This window comes from Tachyglossus aculeatus, chromosome 10, assembly GCF_015852505.1.
Source record: "Tachyglossus aculeatus isolate mTacAcu1 chromosome 10, mTacAcu1.pri, whole genome shotgun sequence".
NCBI lineage: Eukaryota > Metazoa > Chordata > Mammalia > Monotremata > Tachyglossidae > Tachyglossus > Tachyglossus aculeatus.
The window spans coordinates 36,101,362-36,116,879 of record NC_052075.1 but is presented as its reverse complement, the minus strand read 5'-3'; the positions used below and the strand labels follow the sequence as shown (position 1 = coordinate 36,116,879).

The following is a 15,518-nucleotide window of genomic DNA, read 5'->3' as shown; positions in this document are numbered from 1 at the left end:
CCCTTCTGTTCTCTATCTACACTCACTCTCTTGGTGAACTCATTCGCTCCCACGGCTTCAACTACCATCTCTATGCTGATGACACCCAAATCTACATCTCTGCCTCTGCTCTCTCTCCCTCCCTTCAGGCTCGTGTCTCCTTCTGCCTTCAAGATATCTCCATCTGGATGCCTGCCCGCCATCTAAAACTCAATATGTCCAAGACTGAACTCCTTATCTTCCCTCCCAAACCCTGCCCTCTCCCTGACTTTCCCATCACTGTGGACAGCACTACCATCCTTCCCGTCTCACAAGCCCGCAAACTTGGTGTCATCCTCGACTCTGCTCTCTCGTTCACCCCTCACATCCAATCCATCACCAAAACCTGCCAGTCTCACCTCCGCAACATCACCAAGATCCACCCTTTCCTCTCCATCCAAGCTGCTACCCTGCTGGTTCAATCTCTCATCCTATCCTGACTGGACTACTGCATCAGCCTCCTCTCTGATCTCCCATCCTCCTGTCTCTCCCCACTTCAATCCATACTTCACGCTGCTGCCCAGATCATCTCTGTGCAGAAATGCTCTGGGCATGTTACTCCCCTCCTCAAAAATTTCCAGTGGCTCCCAATCAACCTACGCATCAGGCAAAAACTCCTCACTATCGGCTTCAAGGCTCTCCATAACCTCGCCCCCTCCTACCTCACCTCCCTTCTTTCCTTCTACAGGCCAGCCCGCACCCTCCGCTCCTCTGCCACTAACCTCCTCACTGTGCCTCATTCTCGCCTGTCCCGCTGTCGACCCTACCATCCTTCCCGTCTGTCCCGCTGTCGACGGCACTACCATCCTTCCCGTCTCACAAGCCCGCAACCTTGGTGTCATCCTCGACTCCGCTCTCTCATTCACCCCTCACATCCAAGCCGTCACCAAAACCTGCCGGTCTCAGCTCCGCAACATTGCCAAGATCCGCCCTTTCCTCTCCATCCAAACCGCTACCCTGCTAATTCAAGCTCTCATCCTATCCCGTCTGGACTACTGCACTAGCCTTCTCTCTGATCTCCCATCCTCGTGTCTCTCTCCACTTCAATCCATACTTCATGCTGCTGCCCGGATTATCTTTGTCCAGAAACGCTCTGGACATATCACTCCCCTCCTCAAAAACCTCCAATGGCTACCGATCAATCTGCGCATCAGGCAGAAACTCCTCACCCTGGGCTTCAAGGCTCTCCATCACCTCGCCCCCTCCTACCTCACCTCCCTTCTCTCTTTCTACTGCCCAGCCCGCACCCTCCGCTCCTCCACCACTAATCTCCTCACCGTACCTCGCTCTCGCCTGTCCCGCCATCGACCCCCGGCCCACGTCATCCCCCGGGCCTGGAATGCCCTCCCTCTGCCCATCCGCCAAGCTAGCTCTCTTCCTCCCTTCAAGGCCCTGCTGAGAGCTCACCTCCTCCAGGAGGCCTTCCCAGATTGAGCCCCTTCTTTCCTCTCCCCCTCGTCCCCCTCTCCATCCCCCCGCCTTACCGCCTTCCCCTCCCCACAGCACCTGTATATATGTATATATGGTTGTACATATTTATTACTCTGTTTATTTATTTATTTATTTATTTTACTTGTACATTTCTATCCTACTTATTTTATTTTGTTGGTATGTTTGGTTCTGTTCTCTGTCTCCCCCTTTTAGACTGTGAGCCCACTATCGGGTAGGGACTGTCTCTATGTGATGCCAATTTGTACTTCCCAAGCGCTTAGTACAGTGCTCTGCACATAGTAAGCGCTCAATAAATACGATTGATTGATTGATTGATTGATTGACCCCCGGCCCATGTCCTCTCCCTGGCCTGGAATGCCCTCCCTCTTCACATCTGCCAAGCTAGCTCTCTTCCTCCCTTCAAAGCCCTACTGAGAGCTCACCTCCTCCAGGAGGCCTTCCCAGACTGAGCCCCCTTCTTCCTTTCCCCCTCCTCCCCCTCCCCATCCCCCCGTCTTACCTCCTTCCCCTCCCCACAGCACCTATATATATGTACATGTTTGTACATATTTATTACTCTATTTATTTTACTTGTACATATTTATTCTATTTATCTTATTTTGTTAATATGTTTTGTTTTGTTGTCTGTCTCCCCCTTCTAGCCTGTGAACCCGCTGTTGGGTAGGGACCGTCTCTCTATAATAATAATAATGATGATGATGGCATTTGTTAAGCGCTTACTATGTGCAAGGCACTGTTCTAAGCACTGGGGGGGATACAAGGTGATCAGGTTGTCCTGCGTGGGGCTCACAGTCATCATCCCCATTTTACAGATGAGGTAACTGAGGCTCTGAGAAGTTAAGTGACTTGCCCAAGGTCACACAGCAGACATGTGGTGGAGCCAGGATTCGAACCCATGACCTCTGACTCCAAAGCCCGTGCTCTTTCCACTGAGCCATGCTGCTTCTCTATATGTTGCCAACTTGTACTTCCCAAGCGCTTAGTACAGTGCTCTGCACACAGTAAGCACTCAATAAATACAATTGAATGAATGAATGAATGAGACAGTCAGCAAGCCTTGCCTTGTGACAATAATTAACCTGATTCCTTAATATTCCCCTGCTGATTTCAGACTGCCTTCAGTGCACGGAAGAATTGGCCCTAACAATGATCATGATAGCCCTAAGGTCTGGGGTAGATATATGATCATCGGGTTGGACACAGTCCCTGTCCCACATGGGGATCAATCAATCAATCAATCGTATTTATTGAGCGCTTACTGTGTGCAGAGCACTGTACTAAGCGCTTGGGAAGTACAAGTTGGCAACATATATTGTCCCTACCCAACAGTGGGCTCACAGTCTAGAAGGGGGAGACAGAGAATAAAACCAAACATATTAACAAGTGTTAATGATCAAGTGTTCAAGGTCTACTGTCTTGTGCCTATGTTCTGGGTGCGAGATTCTGACTGGTTGGAAGCAACAGTCTCCTCATGCAGATGGCCACATTGCTGAGCTCTGGCCAAGAGGAGCCAAGGCCTGGCTGGGGAACTGAGAGGACACGATGTCCATCCCCCTGCTTCCAAGGAGGGTGACACCTAAAGCTTCCCTAAGGGAAGTATAAACAGTCACTGAATCAATCAGTAGCATTTGTTGAACATCTACTCTGGGTAGAGCACTGTACTGAGCACTTAGGAAAGTACAATAGCATTAGTAGACATGATACATTTGGATTTATACCCTTTATTCATCCCATCCTCAATCTCACAGCCCTTAGGTACATTTCTATCATTTAATTAAATGTCTATCTGCCCCACTAGACTAAAAGCTCATTGTGGGCAGGGAATGTGTCAACCAACTCTATTATACTGTACTCTCCCAAGCACTTAGTAGTGTTCTGCACACAGTAAGCACTCAATAAATATGACTGAGTGATGATCCTTGCCATCAAGGAGCTTAAATATATACAGACAAACCCTGAAAGAAAAATGGTAGGAAGAAGGAAAGAGAGATATTACGTGAGTTATTGCTTTTGTAACAGTGGTATGTAACATGCATATATAAGTGATATGGGACGATTTGAGTACTTAAATGGTTAGATTAATTAATCAGTTAATGGTATTGAGTGCTTACAATGTGTACAGCATTCATTCATTCAATCGTATTTATTGAGAGCTTACTGTGGGCAGAGCACTGTACTAAGCTCTTGGTAAGTACAATACAGCAGAATTAGCAGACACGTTCTTGGCACAGAAATGCTGAAAGCCCAGATATTGAGGAAACTGAGGCACGGAGAAGTTCAGCGACTTGCCGCCAGTCCCACAGCAGGGAAGCAGCGTGGCTTAGTGGAAAGTGCATGGGCTTTGGAGTCACAGGTCATGGGTTCAAATTCCGGCTCCGCCAATTGTCAGCTGTGTGACTTTGGGCAAGTCACTTAACTTCTCTGAGCCTCAGTTACTTCCTCTGTAAAATGGGGATGAAGACTGTGAGCCCCACGTGGGACAACCTGATTACCATGTATCCCCCCAGTGTTTAGAACAGTGCTTGGCACATGGTAAGTGCCTAATAAATGCCATTACATAAATGCTGAGCAGATAGTAGGGGAGATTAGAAATAATTAGGAAAGGCCCCCTGGAAGTAATAAAATTTCATTAGAGCTTTGAAGCTTTTTGTGGGCAGGGAATACGTTTATCAATTCTGTCGTATTATACTCTTCCAAGCGCTTAGTACAGTGCAGGAGTTTTATGGCGTAACAAATGCCATTAAAATATATATTTTTTTTAATGAATGCACATGGGGCAGAGCTGAGGCCTCTAATTATGGTAATTAATTACTGTACTGATACCACTCTTCTCTTCCCCCACTCTGCCCTGAGAGGGGAGTGAGTGTGCGACTGTTAACAGGGAAAATGACTTGCACCTCTTAAAAATAATAGCACTTTAAATTTGTCCAGTGCTTGCATTTTCCCCAAGCACTTTCCCTTCAATTACCTCATGTCATTCTCCCGATATCTCTGTGAGATAGAGGTAGGCAGTGTTATTTACAGACCATGAAGCCGTGGCCCACTTACCCGAGAATACCCAGCGGGCTGGTGGCAGAGCTACGACTGAAACCAGGTCAGTCAGTCAATCGTATTATTGAGCGCTTATTATGTGCAGCAAATTATCCTAAGCACTTGGGAAAGTACAATATAACATAATGGACACATTTCCTGCCCACGACGACCAGTAACCACAGTTGAGGCTCAGAGCTGAACGACAGTGAAGGAGCTGACAGCACCAACGACCAACGTCGCCTGCCTCACCTTCAGAAGCAGGAGGGAAGAGGGCCTTCTTTTAAGGCCCAGAGAAGATGGTGGCTGCTGATGACCCCCAGTCCAACGACTGTCTGTACGTGCCACTGTCTAGAGCAGTGTGGCTCAGTGGAAAGAGCATGGGCTTTGGAGTCAGGGGTCATGGGTTCAAACCCCAGCTCTGCCAATTGTCAGCTGTGTGACTTTGGGCAAGTCACTTAACTTCTCTGTGCCTCAGTTACCTCATCTGTAAAAGGGGGATTAAGACTGTGAGCCTCCCGTGAGACAACCTGATCACCTTGTAACCTCCCCAGCACTTAGAACAGTGCTTTGCACATAGTAAGCGCTCAATAAATGCCATTATTATTATTATTAAAGGTGAAAGCAGCGCTAAGTACAGCGCTCTGTCCACAAAAGCGCTCAACAAGTACCACTGATGGATCGGTGGATGATTCAGTTTCACGGAGAGAAAGCCTAGAAGATGAATCCTAACTGCCCCATTTTGGTCTCAGCAAGCTTTGTTTCATTCAAGCTGATCTATTGGCTGGGCCTCATTCTCATTCATTCATTAATTCATTCATTCAGTGGTATTTACTGAGCACTTACTGTGTGCAGAGTACTGTACTACATGCTTGGGAAAGTATGATATACACAATGAATGACAGATTCCCTGACCACAACGAGCTTACAGTCCAGAGGGGGAGACAGACATTAATGTACATCAATAAATTGCAGGTGTGTACATAAGGGCCTCTGTCACTGCAAACCTCTTAGCCCACACCCTCTCTTGCCTGGAACTCCCTCCCACTTCACAACCAGCTGATCACTGCTCTCCCCATCTTCAAGGTCCTTCTAAAATCACATCTCCAGGAGGCCTTCCCTGATTAATCTCTTTTCTCCCCACTCCCCGAACCACCACCACTTCAGCCCTTCCATATCACTTAAGCACTTGTGTACTCACCTCTCCCTCCCCACTCAAAGCACTTTTGCATAGATCTTTAAACTCCTTTTTTATAGTATTGTTAAGTGCTTACTATGTGCCAGGGACTGTACTAAGTACTGGGGTATATACTAGATTATCAGGTTGGACACAGTCCATTTCCCACATGGGGCTCACAGCTTTAATCCCCATTTTCCAGATGAGGTAACTGAAACACAGATAATTTAAGTGACTTAAATTAAGCGCAAAGTTACACAGGAGATAAGTGGTGGAGCCGGTATTAGAACTCAGGTCCTTCAACTCCCAGGCCCGGGTCTTTCCACTAGGCCATGCTACTTTTATGCCTTCCCTGTTACCTGTAATTATTTGAGTCTCTGTCCCTCTGCTAGACTGTAAGCTCCTTGAGAATGGGGATCTTGTTTAATAACTCTCTTATACTCTTTTAAGCACTGCACAGAGTAAGCACTCAAAAAGTACTACTGATTGATTGCTAACTTTGCAATACTTCACTCTAACCAACTTTTCTCTGCTACAACTCCAGAGTTGACAGTGGCCCTAAGACCACATCAGGAGGAAGAGACTATCACTAGCTGGCCAAAAATTCAAGAAAAATAGCTCACTGCCAAACAGGAGATTTTCAATACTCGAAGTAGCTTAGCAAGTGCAAACTGAGCAGATGAGAGGCTAGAATCCATTTCATTGCTGACCCATGAGGTGAGCAACAACCTTGGAGTTTTGAGTACCAAAAAATTGTAACTTCATTATTCCCTTACGATGTCACTTAGACGTGGGGACAAGGGCCCACAGAGATAGACATCAATTTCTGCCTCCTCTATCACCAACTACTCTCTAGGCGATGTAGAAAGAGGATGACAGTGGGAGCCAGTTTCTTCTAAACTTTGCGGGCTTTCTAAGGAAAACCCTATGAAGAGAAGAGGAGGGAGTGAGAGAGGATGGAAGAAAAGCAAGCAAGAGGAAAAAGGAGTGGGATGTTGGCAGAAGAGAAGGGAAGGAACCGGAGAAGACTAGAAGGTTAAGAGGAGAAGGAGGGAGGGAGAGGGAAAAAGGGATGAGGCCAAACCTTGAAGTTAGTGGAGAAGAAAGGTGGCCAGGGAGAAGTTGGGCGTTAGAAACCTGCAGAGCTTTGAAAAAGGGACATTTTCACTGTTCTAAAGCTCTGGGTGCCTGAATTCTGAGCCCAGCAAGGTCTCAACCAGTGACCACTTCCAGAAGACTGAGCTCCTGAGAACCAGAAAGAATATTTCAGGAAGTCCTCAGTCCTGATTTCATATTGGTTGCCGGGCAGCTAGTCCTCCAGATTTCCCTGTTGAAGGGCATTGTTTCATCATCAGGAAACTCATGATGCAATTAATGTCTTTCTTGACAACCCATCGCACACGTTTTGGTCCTGATGCAATACACACTGTAACTCTTCGCTCCCAAAGCCCTATACCAGGGAGATGCTGGGGCCTCTTTGGATTGTCCCCAAGAAAGGGAAATGATTCTCCGTTTGGCCAACTGGTTCTGTGTCCCTTTTTTCTTTAATGATATTTGTTAAGCTCTTACAATGTGCCAGGCACTGTCCTAAGAAGGATTTTCAGTTTGGCAAACTGGTTCTGTGTCCCCTCCCCTTTTTTTAATAGCATTTGTTAAGCATTTACTAAGCACCGGGCACTGTTCTAAGTGCTGGGGTAGCTAATCAGGTTAGACACAGTCCACGTTCCACAACGGGCTCACAGTCTTAATCCCCATTTTACAGATGAGGAAACTGAAGCCCAGCGAAATTTAGTGGCTAGCCCAAGGTCACGCAGCGGACAAGTACCGGAGGTGGAATTAGAACCCAGGAACTCTAACTCCCAGGCCTGTGCTCTACCCACTAGACCATACTACTTCTCTGGGGGGTGGTAGGATCCTAGATGAGGAAGTACATCGCCGGGAAAGCAGCCTGCCTTCCCTCTGCCGCCATGCGGCCCCGCTCCTTCTCCTCCTCCCCATCTGGCACACAGCATCACCCCAGACCCGGCCAGGCCTGGGGGCTTTCAGAGGCCCATCTGCTCTTCCACCTGCTGCAGACCCGGGAGGTTTCTGGCGCCGCCGAGGAGCTGAGACCAGCTCTGTGCTCTCTGGCAACCCCCGCTGACTTCTGCTAACCATCCCCTGTGGCTTCTCACCCTTCTCCCTCTCGAGCTGTTGCCAGGGAAACCCAGGGGACTTGAGGACCGCACATGACCTGGGAGACTGCTGCTTCCTGGTCGCTCTGTGTGTGTGTGTTGGAGATGGGGATTGCCCAGGTGCTCTGCACCCCGTGCCCCCAGCACCCCACTGCCATGGCCCAAGACGTCCTCCCCTAGAAAGGCCTCTTTTCTCCAACTTTCCCTCTCTCTTTTTTTTTTTAATGGCATTCGCTAAGTGCTTACTAAGTGCCAAGCACTGTACTTGAGCAGTGGGGTAGCTACACGATAATTAGGTTGCCCCTAGTCCCTGTCCCACTTAGAGCTCACAGTCCTAATCCCCATTTGACATCTGAGGTAACTGAGGCACAGAGAAGTTAAGTGACTTGCCCAAGGTCACACAGCAGACAAGTGGCAGTCTCAAGTTTAGAACTCCAGTTCCAAAAAAAAAAAAAGCTTGACCACTCTCTGAATTAGCTATCAGAGTATGGCAGGAGTTCGAATACATTAAACTTTGGTGCAGATCCAAAGCCTGGCTCTTGGTCACACAAACCCATGGCATTCCTCTCCTCTGCAGATTCTGCTTTCCACTGGGGTCCTCGGCTGACTCAGGATCTACAAAAGTTAACTGGCCATGCTTTTCTACTGTGTTTTCCAAAACTAGGAAGCCCCTACTCCCAGAAACTCCCAGTTCCTCTAACTACCAGGTCCGGCTCTATCCACTAGGCCATGCTGCTTCTTCCCTTCTGCATTGTCTACATACTTGGAACTTATGATATTCACCCCACCTTCAGCCCCACAACACTTATGTAACATTCATTTATATTGATGTCCTCCCCCGTGACGCAACTGTGGTTTTTTCCAGGGCCTTCTGGAGAGGGATGGGGGAGACAGGAAGATGAGCCAGCTACCTTGTCTGGACTCCGTGCCCCTCTGCACCCCATTGCCGTGGCCAAAGAGGTCTTCACCAAGAAAGCCCTCTTTTCGCTGACTCTCTTTCTCTTTTTTTTTTTAAATAGTATTTGTTAAGTGCTGACTATGTGCCAGGCACTGTACTTAAGCACTGGGGGAGAAGAAACTAGCTAGTTCAGTCCAAAGCAGCCTGGATGAAGTGGGCTCCGAGAAACAACAGGTTTCCGTTCCTTTCACCACAGTCTGCCTGCTGGAGATTAACACCCAAACTTAAGCCACTAAAACCTGGCTTCATGCCGGCCTCCAAGAAAACAATAGGAAGGCACCCAGGTGAATGACCCTTAGGTGGCCAGCTGGTCACCTCCCTGGAATCTCCTTTTAAAGCACAGATCAAAGTGTCCAAAATCAGAATCCACATTCAGGCATCCCCACAGCCAGTAGCCAGCTTTGACCTGAGGCTGCCACGAGAGAAAGAGCAGTGAAGGGGAGGGATACCTAGGTGACTGTGAATTCTCTTTTTAAAGCAATCTGTTTCTAGTGATTTAGCTAAAAACATGTTTCATCAAGTAAGAAAGCTCCTAGGTAAGGAATGTTTTCACGCTGATGTGGGAATCTGCACCTCGATGATTGATTAAAGAGCAAAAATGATATGAAAAATGGTGGGGTCACAATATGATGATGATGGCATTTGTTATGCACTTACTATATGCAAAGCACTGTTCTAAGCACTGGCGGGGATACAAGGTGATCAGGTTGTCCCACGTGGGGCTCACAGTCGTAATCCCCATTTTACAGATGAGGTAACTGAGGCTCAGAGAAGTTAAGTGACTTGCCCAAGGTCACACAGCCGACATGTGGCAGGGCTGGGATTAGAACCCATGACCTCTGGCTCCCAAGCCCGTGTTCTTTCCACTGAGCCACTTCGCTGCTTCCGCAATATATGCCCGGTGGTTTGGCCTAGCAGAATTGCTCAAATACTGAAAAAGTATTGCCCATCCTCCAAAAGGCCCTCTCTTCCCTCATCGTGGGGGGAAGAATGGGCTCCCAGCAATCTGTGAATTCCTCTCTGGGTTGTCCCTGGGGGCTGAAGCCGGGGGAGGGAGAGAGGTCAAGAAGCTGAATTGTGAGAACAAAGTGGTACACTTGATCTGAGGCTGGCTGAGCATTTAACAAATACCATAATTACTTAAAAAAAATTATATATGGCTTGATGCCTGCTCCACCTGAGCCTTATTAATATGTCCATCACCAGAACTGTGATATTCGTTAAACATTTACTATGAGGGAGGTGGGGCATTCTGGGAGGGATGCGTCCATGACGTCGCTATGGGTCGGAGACAAGGCAATGGCATATCACAGGACAAGCACTGTTCTAAGCACTGGTCAGACACAGTCCCTGTCCCACATGGGGCTTACAGTCTAAGGAGGGATGACAGGTATCCATTCCAGGTATCAAAATTCCATTTTTAGAGATGAGAAAACTGGGGCTCAGACAAGGTTAGTAGCTTTCCAAGGTCACACAGCATGCAAGTGGTAAAGTCGAGATTAGAACCCAGGCCCATGTTCTTTCCACTAAACAAAAACTGCTTCTCATTTATTAACTCAATTAGTCACTTTCCAAACTCTTGCTAGTACCAGTTTGATCTATTGTGCCTTTTGCTCCCACTGTATATATTACTTACATATGCCTGTTTCCTTAATTAAATTGTAAGGTCCTCGTTAGTGGAAACTATGTCTTTGACTTTTAACTGTACTTTCCCAGGCCCATAATTCAATGCCATGCACACCCAGTAGTTGCTCAATAAATACTACAAAATGAAGGAATGAATTATAAAAAGCCATTAAATGGCTTTTGTTTTGGGTGTGGAAAGCAATTAAGGAGAAAGTTTTGTTTTTTGGGTTTTTCTGCTCCCAAGAACAAGGAACCCCGTAAGCTCCTTTTTTTTTTTTTAATGGAATTTGTTAAGCACTTACTATGAGCCAGGAACTGTACTAATCACTGGGGTACATTTAAGCTAATCAGATTGGACACAGTCCATGTCCCTCCTAGCATTCATAGTCTCAATCCCCATTTTACAGATAAGGTAACTGAAGCACAGAGAAGTTAAGTGATTTGTCCAAAGTCACATAGCAGACAGGTGGTGGAGCCAAGATTAGAAACCAGGTCCTCTGACTCCCAGGGCTGTGCTCTTTCCGCCAGGTCACATACGCTGCTCCCTGTGGATCATGTCTACTAACTATATTACATAGAGAAGCAGCGTGGCTCAGTGGAAAGAGCACGGGCTTAGGAGTCAGGGGTCATGGGTTCTAACCCAGGCTCCGCCACTTCTCAATAAATACCACTTCTTGGCTGTGTGACTTTGGGCAAGTCACTTCACTTCTCTAGGCCTCAGTTACCTCATCTGTAAAATGGGGATGAAGACTGTGAGTCCCCCGTGGGACAATCTGATCACCTTGTATCCCCCAGTGCTTAGAACAGTGCTTTGCACATAGTAAGCGCTTAATACCATTATTATTATTATTATTACTATATCACAATGCATTAGAACTATATTGCATTGTAGTCTCCCAAGCATTTAGTCCAGTGCTCACAACTCCAAGAGGCCTTCCCACACTTCACCCTGTATTTCTCCTATCTGCCCTTCCCTCTGCGTCGACCACTCATTCAATCATATTTATTGAGCGCTTACTGTGTGCAGAGCACTGTACTATGTGCTTGGAGACTGCAGTTCAGCAATAAAGAAAGACAATCCCTGCACACACCGGGCTTACAGTCTAGAAGGGGGAATGATGGCATTTTTTAAGCACTTACTATGTGTCAAGAACTGTTCCAAGTGCTGGGGTAGATACAAGGCAATCAGGTTGTCCCACATGGGGCTCACAGTCTTAATCCCCAGTTTACAGATGAAGGCATTGAGGCCCAGAGAAGTGAAATGACTTAGCCAAGGTCACACAGCAGACAAATGGAGGAGCTGGGATTAGAACCTACGTCTTCTCGCTCCCAAGCCCGTGAGCTTTTTCCACTAAGCCATGCTGAACTTGGCAGTGTAGCACCCTTAATAATAATAATAATAATAATAATAATAATAATAATGGCATTTATTAAGTGCTTACTATGTGCAAAGCACTGTTCTAAGCGCTGGGGAGGTTACAAGGTGATCAGGTTGTCCCACGGGAGGGCTCACAGTCTTCATCCCCATTTTAAAGATGAGGTAACTGGGGCAAAAATAAGTTACGCGACTTCTCCAAAGTCACACAGCTGACAATTGGCGGAGCCGGGATTTGAACCCATGACCTCTGACTCCAAAGCCCATGCTCTTTCCACTGAGCCACACTGCTTCTCCAAGCAGTTTGATCCCCCAGTCCCACAATAGTTAGGAAAATATTCTTATACCCTACTATTTTTCCTACCCCTATTCTCCTCTTGTAGACTTCAAACTCCTTATGGACAGGGATCATGTCTACCAACTCCATTATACTGCACTTTTCCAAGCGTTTTGTACAGTGCTCTGCACTCAATATTAATAGCTGATCAATTGATTGAGAGTGCTTGGCACCTAGTAAGCACTCAATGGTTGGTTGATAGTGCTTGGCACATAGTAAGTGCTGCTCAATAAATACTGCTGAATGATGGATTGATAACCTGACGAGGCCCAAACCTAGGAGCAGAACACAGAGAGGTGTATCCCCACTGATGTCTAGTTGCCACTCCCCTAAGGGGGTCACACATCCATTTTTCAAGGTGAAAATAAGGTTTCCAGTACTTACCAAAATGAGCCCCGAGATTAACGAGGACGTGCCTGTCAGGGCAACATAGAACTTGGGCGTTAATGTGTTCAAAAACATACTCACTGAAAAGAGAAAAAAAACAAAGTACATGTGAGTGCATCGGTCAGAGAGGTGTCTTCTTGTTCTTTCAGGTCGTACTGTGTATCCCCGGTGACTGACGAAGGATCCCTCAAGAAGCTGCCCCGAGACCAAGGTCTATTTTTTGTAAAACAGATGGGTGAGGGTAATGAGCTAGCTTTCCCAAGTTGTGAGGAAAGACCCCCCCAATGCTCTTCATTTCAGAGCCCAAAAGAGTCAGCTCCCTCTGACACAAATCCAGGGGTAGGGAGCCTGCAGAGAAAGCAGGGCAAGGGGAGAGTGGAGCTGTTTCATCCAGCACAATGTTTTAGACGGCTTCTGACATGGTCCACGAAAGACAGGGTCCCTCTCCCTTTCCAGGACATTCAGCTCGACATTACCTTCTCCACTGATGACTCTTTTAGACTGGAAGCCCCATGCCCTGAGATGCAGCAAACCTGCCAGGAGAAACCACCTGCCCCAACTCCCACCTCAAAAGGCAGATGGGCCCAACCTCTGTCTGAATTTGCCTATGGTCCCATGGGGATCATCCCCCCTTGGCCTGGGTCAGAGCTACCCCATTAGCAACCTGGCTCCCTTCACCGGGAAGGAAAGTGGGGTACCTGATTCAAGATTTCAAGGTGACATGCAAATGAATACATCTCCTTTGGAGACAGCTACTGGTCACAAACCAAGGTTCCAGGGAGTATTTGACTTGGGCAACTGAGAAATTGAGGAATCCCTTCACGACCCTGCCAGTGTAAGGGGCAAAGCAGCATGGCCTAGTGGAAAGAGCACAGGCCTCTGAGTCAAAAGACCTGGGTTCTAATCCTAGCTTCCACCGCTTGTCTGCTGTGTAATCTTGGGCAAGTCACTTCACTTCTCTGTGCCTTAATAAAAAGGGATTAAGACTGTTAGCTCCATGTGGAACATGGACTATGTCTAACCTGATTATCTGGTATCCACCCCAGGGTTTAGTACAGCGCCTGGCACATAGTAAACCCGTAACAAATATCATTTTAAAAAAAAATTCAGACTGATCAATGTATTCAAGCTGGTAAATTTTCAATTTTCTACAGGGCTGCTCTCCATTCTAAATATCACTGCCTGACAATACTCTCAGGTCACCTCTTTATGAAGACACAGGGCAACACGTTTGTCCAGGCCTCATTAAGACTACTGGTTTTCCTCCTCCCATGCTGATTCTCAGGACCTTTACCTTCCCTGACTGCCCATATACTGGATGGAAAGCCTCTTGACATCTGTAGAAGTTGTAAAACATAATGGCTTGCATCGATTCTCATCAGCTAGGGTTCACCATCTTCTTGTGTTTTTCAAGATTGGTAACACTGAAGTATTATTTTATTAAAGTTTTGTGGGGCTTGTTAATCACTTGGGTGCTATGAACTTTATGCTCAACACTGAAGTAGACGCAAGATAGATAGATTGGACATGGTCAAGTTATGCGACACCCTGGAGCTAATGTTAACCTTCTCACTGTACCTCGATCTCATCTATCTTGTCACTGACCTTTCCTCCATGTCCTGCCTCTGGCCTGGAGCATCCTCCCCCTTCATATCTGACAATCACTCTCCCCACCTTCAAAGCCTGATTGAAGGCACATTTATTCCAAGAGGCCTTCTCTGCCTAATCCCTCCTTTCCTCTTCTCCTTCTCCCTTCTGCACAGCCCTGACTTTTTCCCTTTATTCATCCCCCTTTCAAGCCCCACAGCACTTATGTACATATCTGAATTTCATTTACTTATATTAATGTCTATCTCCCCCTCTAACTGCAAGGTCACTGTGGGCAGGGAATTGGTCTGTTATATTGTACTCTCCCAAGTGCTTAGTACAATGACCTGCACACAGTAAGCGCTCAATAAATACAATTGACTTACTGACTGACACAGTCCCTGTGCCACCTGGGACTCACAACAGAAGAAGAAACAGCATGGTTTAGTGGAAAGAACCGGGCTTGGGAGTCAGAGGTCATGGGTTCTAATCCCGGCTCTGCCGCTTGTCAGCTGTGTGACTCTGGGAAAGTCACTTAGCTTCTCTGTGCCTCAGTTACCTCATCTGTAAAATGGGGATTAAGACTGTGAGCCCCACGTGGGACAACCTGCTTACCTTGTATCTACCCCAGCACTTAGAACAGTGCTTGGCACATAGTAAGTGCTTAACAAATACCACAATTATTATTATGATTATTATCGCTGTTGTTATTATTGGGTGTCCAATAAATACCACTGAGTGATAAGGGCAAGAGGAGGTTGTTGGGATGATATGATTTGGGATAATGCACTTTTCACTGGACTACACAGACAGATGCACTTTCCACTGGACTACACAGTCTCCAGCATCCAAGATCCCAAAAGACCCGGAAGCCACAGTGGACCTCAACCCACTGCCTCTTGGCTGCTCTATTAAATCATTTTGCTTGTCACTGCCTCAGTTTCCTCATCTGTAAAGTGAGGATAAAATACCCACTCTCTCTCCCTCTTAGAATGTGGGACATGGACCGGGTCTGATCTGATTGTGCTGCACTCTCACCAGTGTTTAGTTCAGTGCTTGGTGCATAATAATTCCTTGAAAATACTACTAATATTATTACTATTGTCACTATACCAAGCAAAAATCAACAGTGTAGTCCTGGAATTACATATGCCATGAGACATACCATCTGTACCAATTTTTTATGGTATTAATTAAGCTCTTACTTTGTGAAAGGCATTGTACTAAACCGTGGGGTAGAGCCAAGATAATCTGGTTGGACATAATCCATGTCCCACATGGGGCTCACAGTCTTAATCCCCATTTGCAGATGAGGAAACCAGTTGAGGGAGAGTGCTCTCTTCAGCCTCCACATAGGGCACATCATTATTAGATTACAAATGTCCACGAGGAAAGCC

At 46.8% G+C, this 15,518-nt stretch overlaps 1 protein-coding gene across 6 annotated transcripts in view; it reads right to left on the bottom strand.

The window, feature by feature from the left end:
- Positions 1–15,518, bottom strand: part of ST7 (suppression of tumorigenicity 7) — a 215,423-nt gene that overhangs the window by 94,587 nt on the left and 105,318 nt on the right. For all 6 annotated transcript variants that reach the window (XM_038752200.1, XM_038752197.1, XM_038752196.1 and 3 more), the window contains one exon: positions 12,532–12,614. In XM_038752200.1, the coding sequence (XP_038608128.1) occupies positions 12,532–12,609 (78 nt within the window). In that variant the 5' untranslated portion in view covers positions 12,610–12,614. The remainder of the gene's footprint in view (positions 1–12,531; positions 12,615–15,518) is intronic.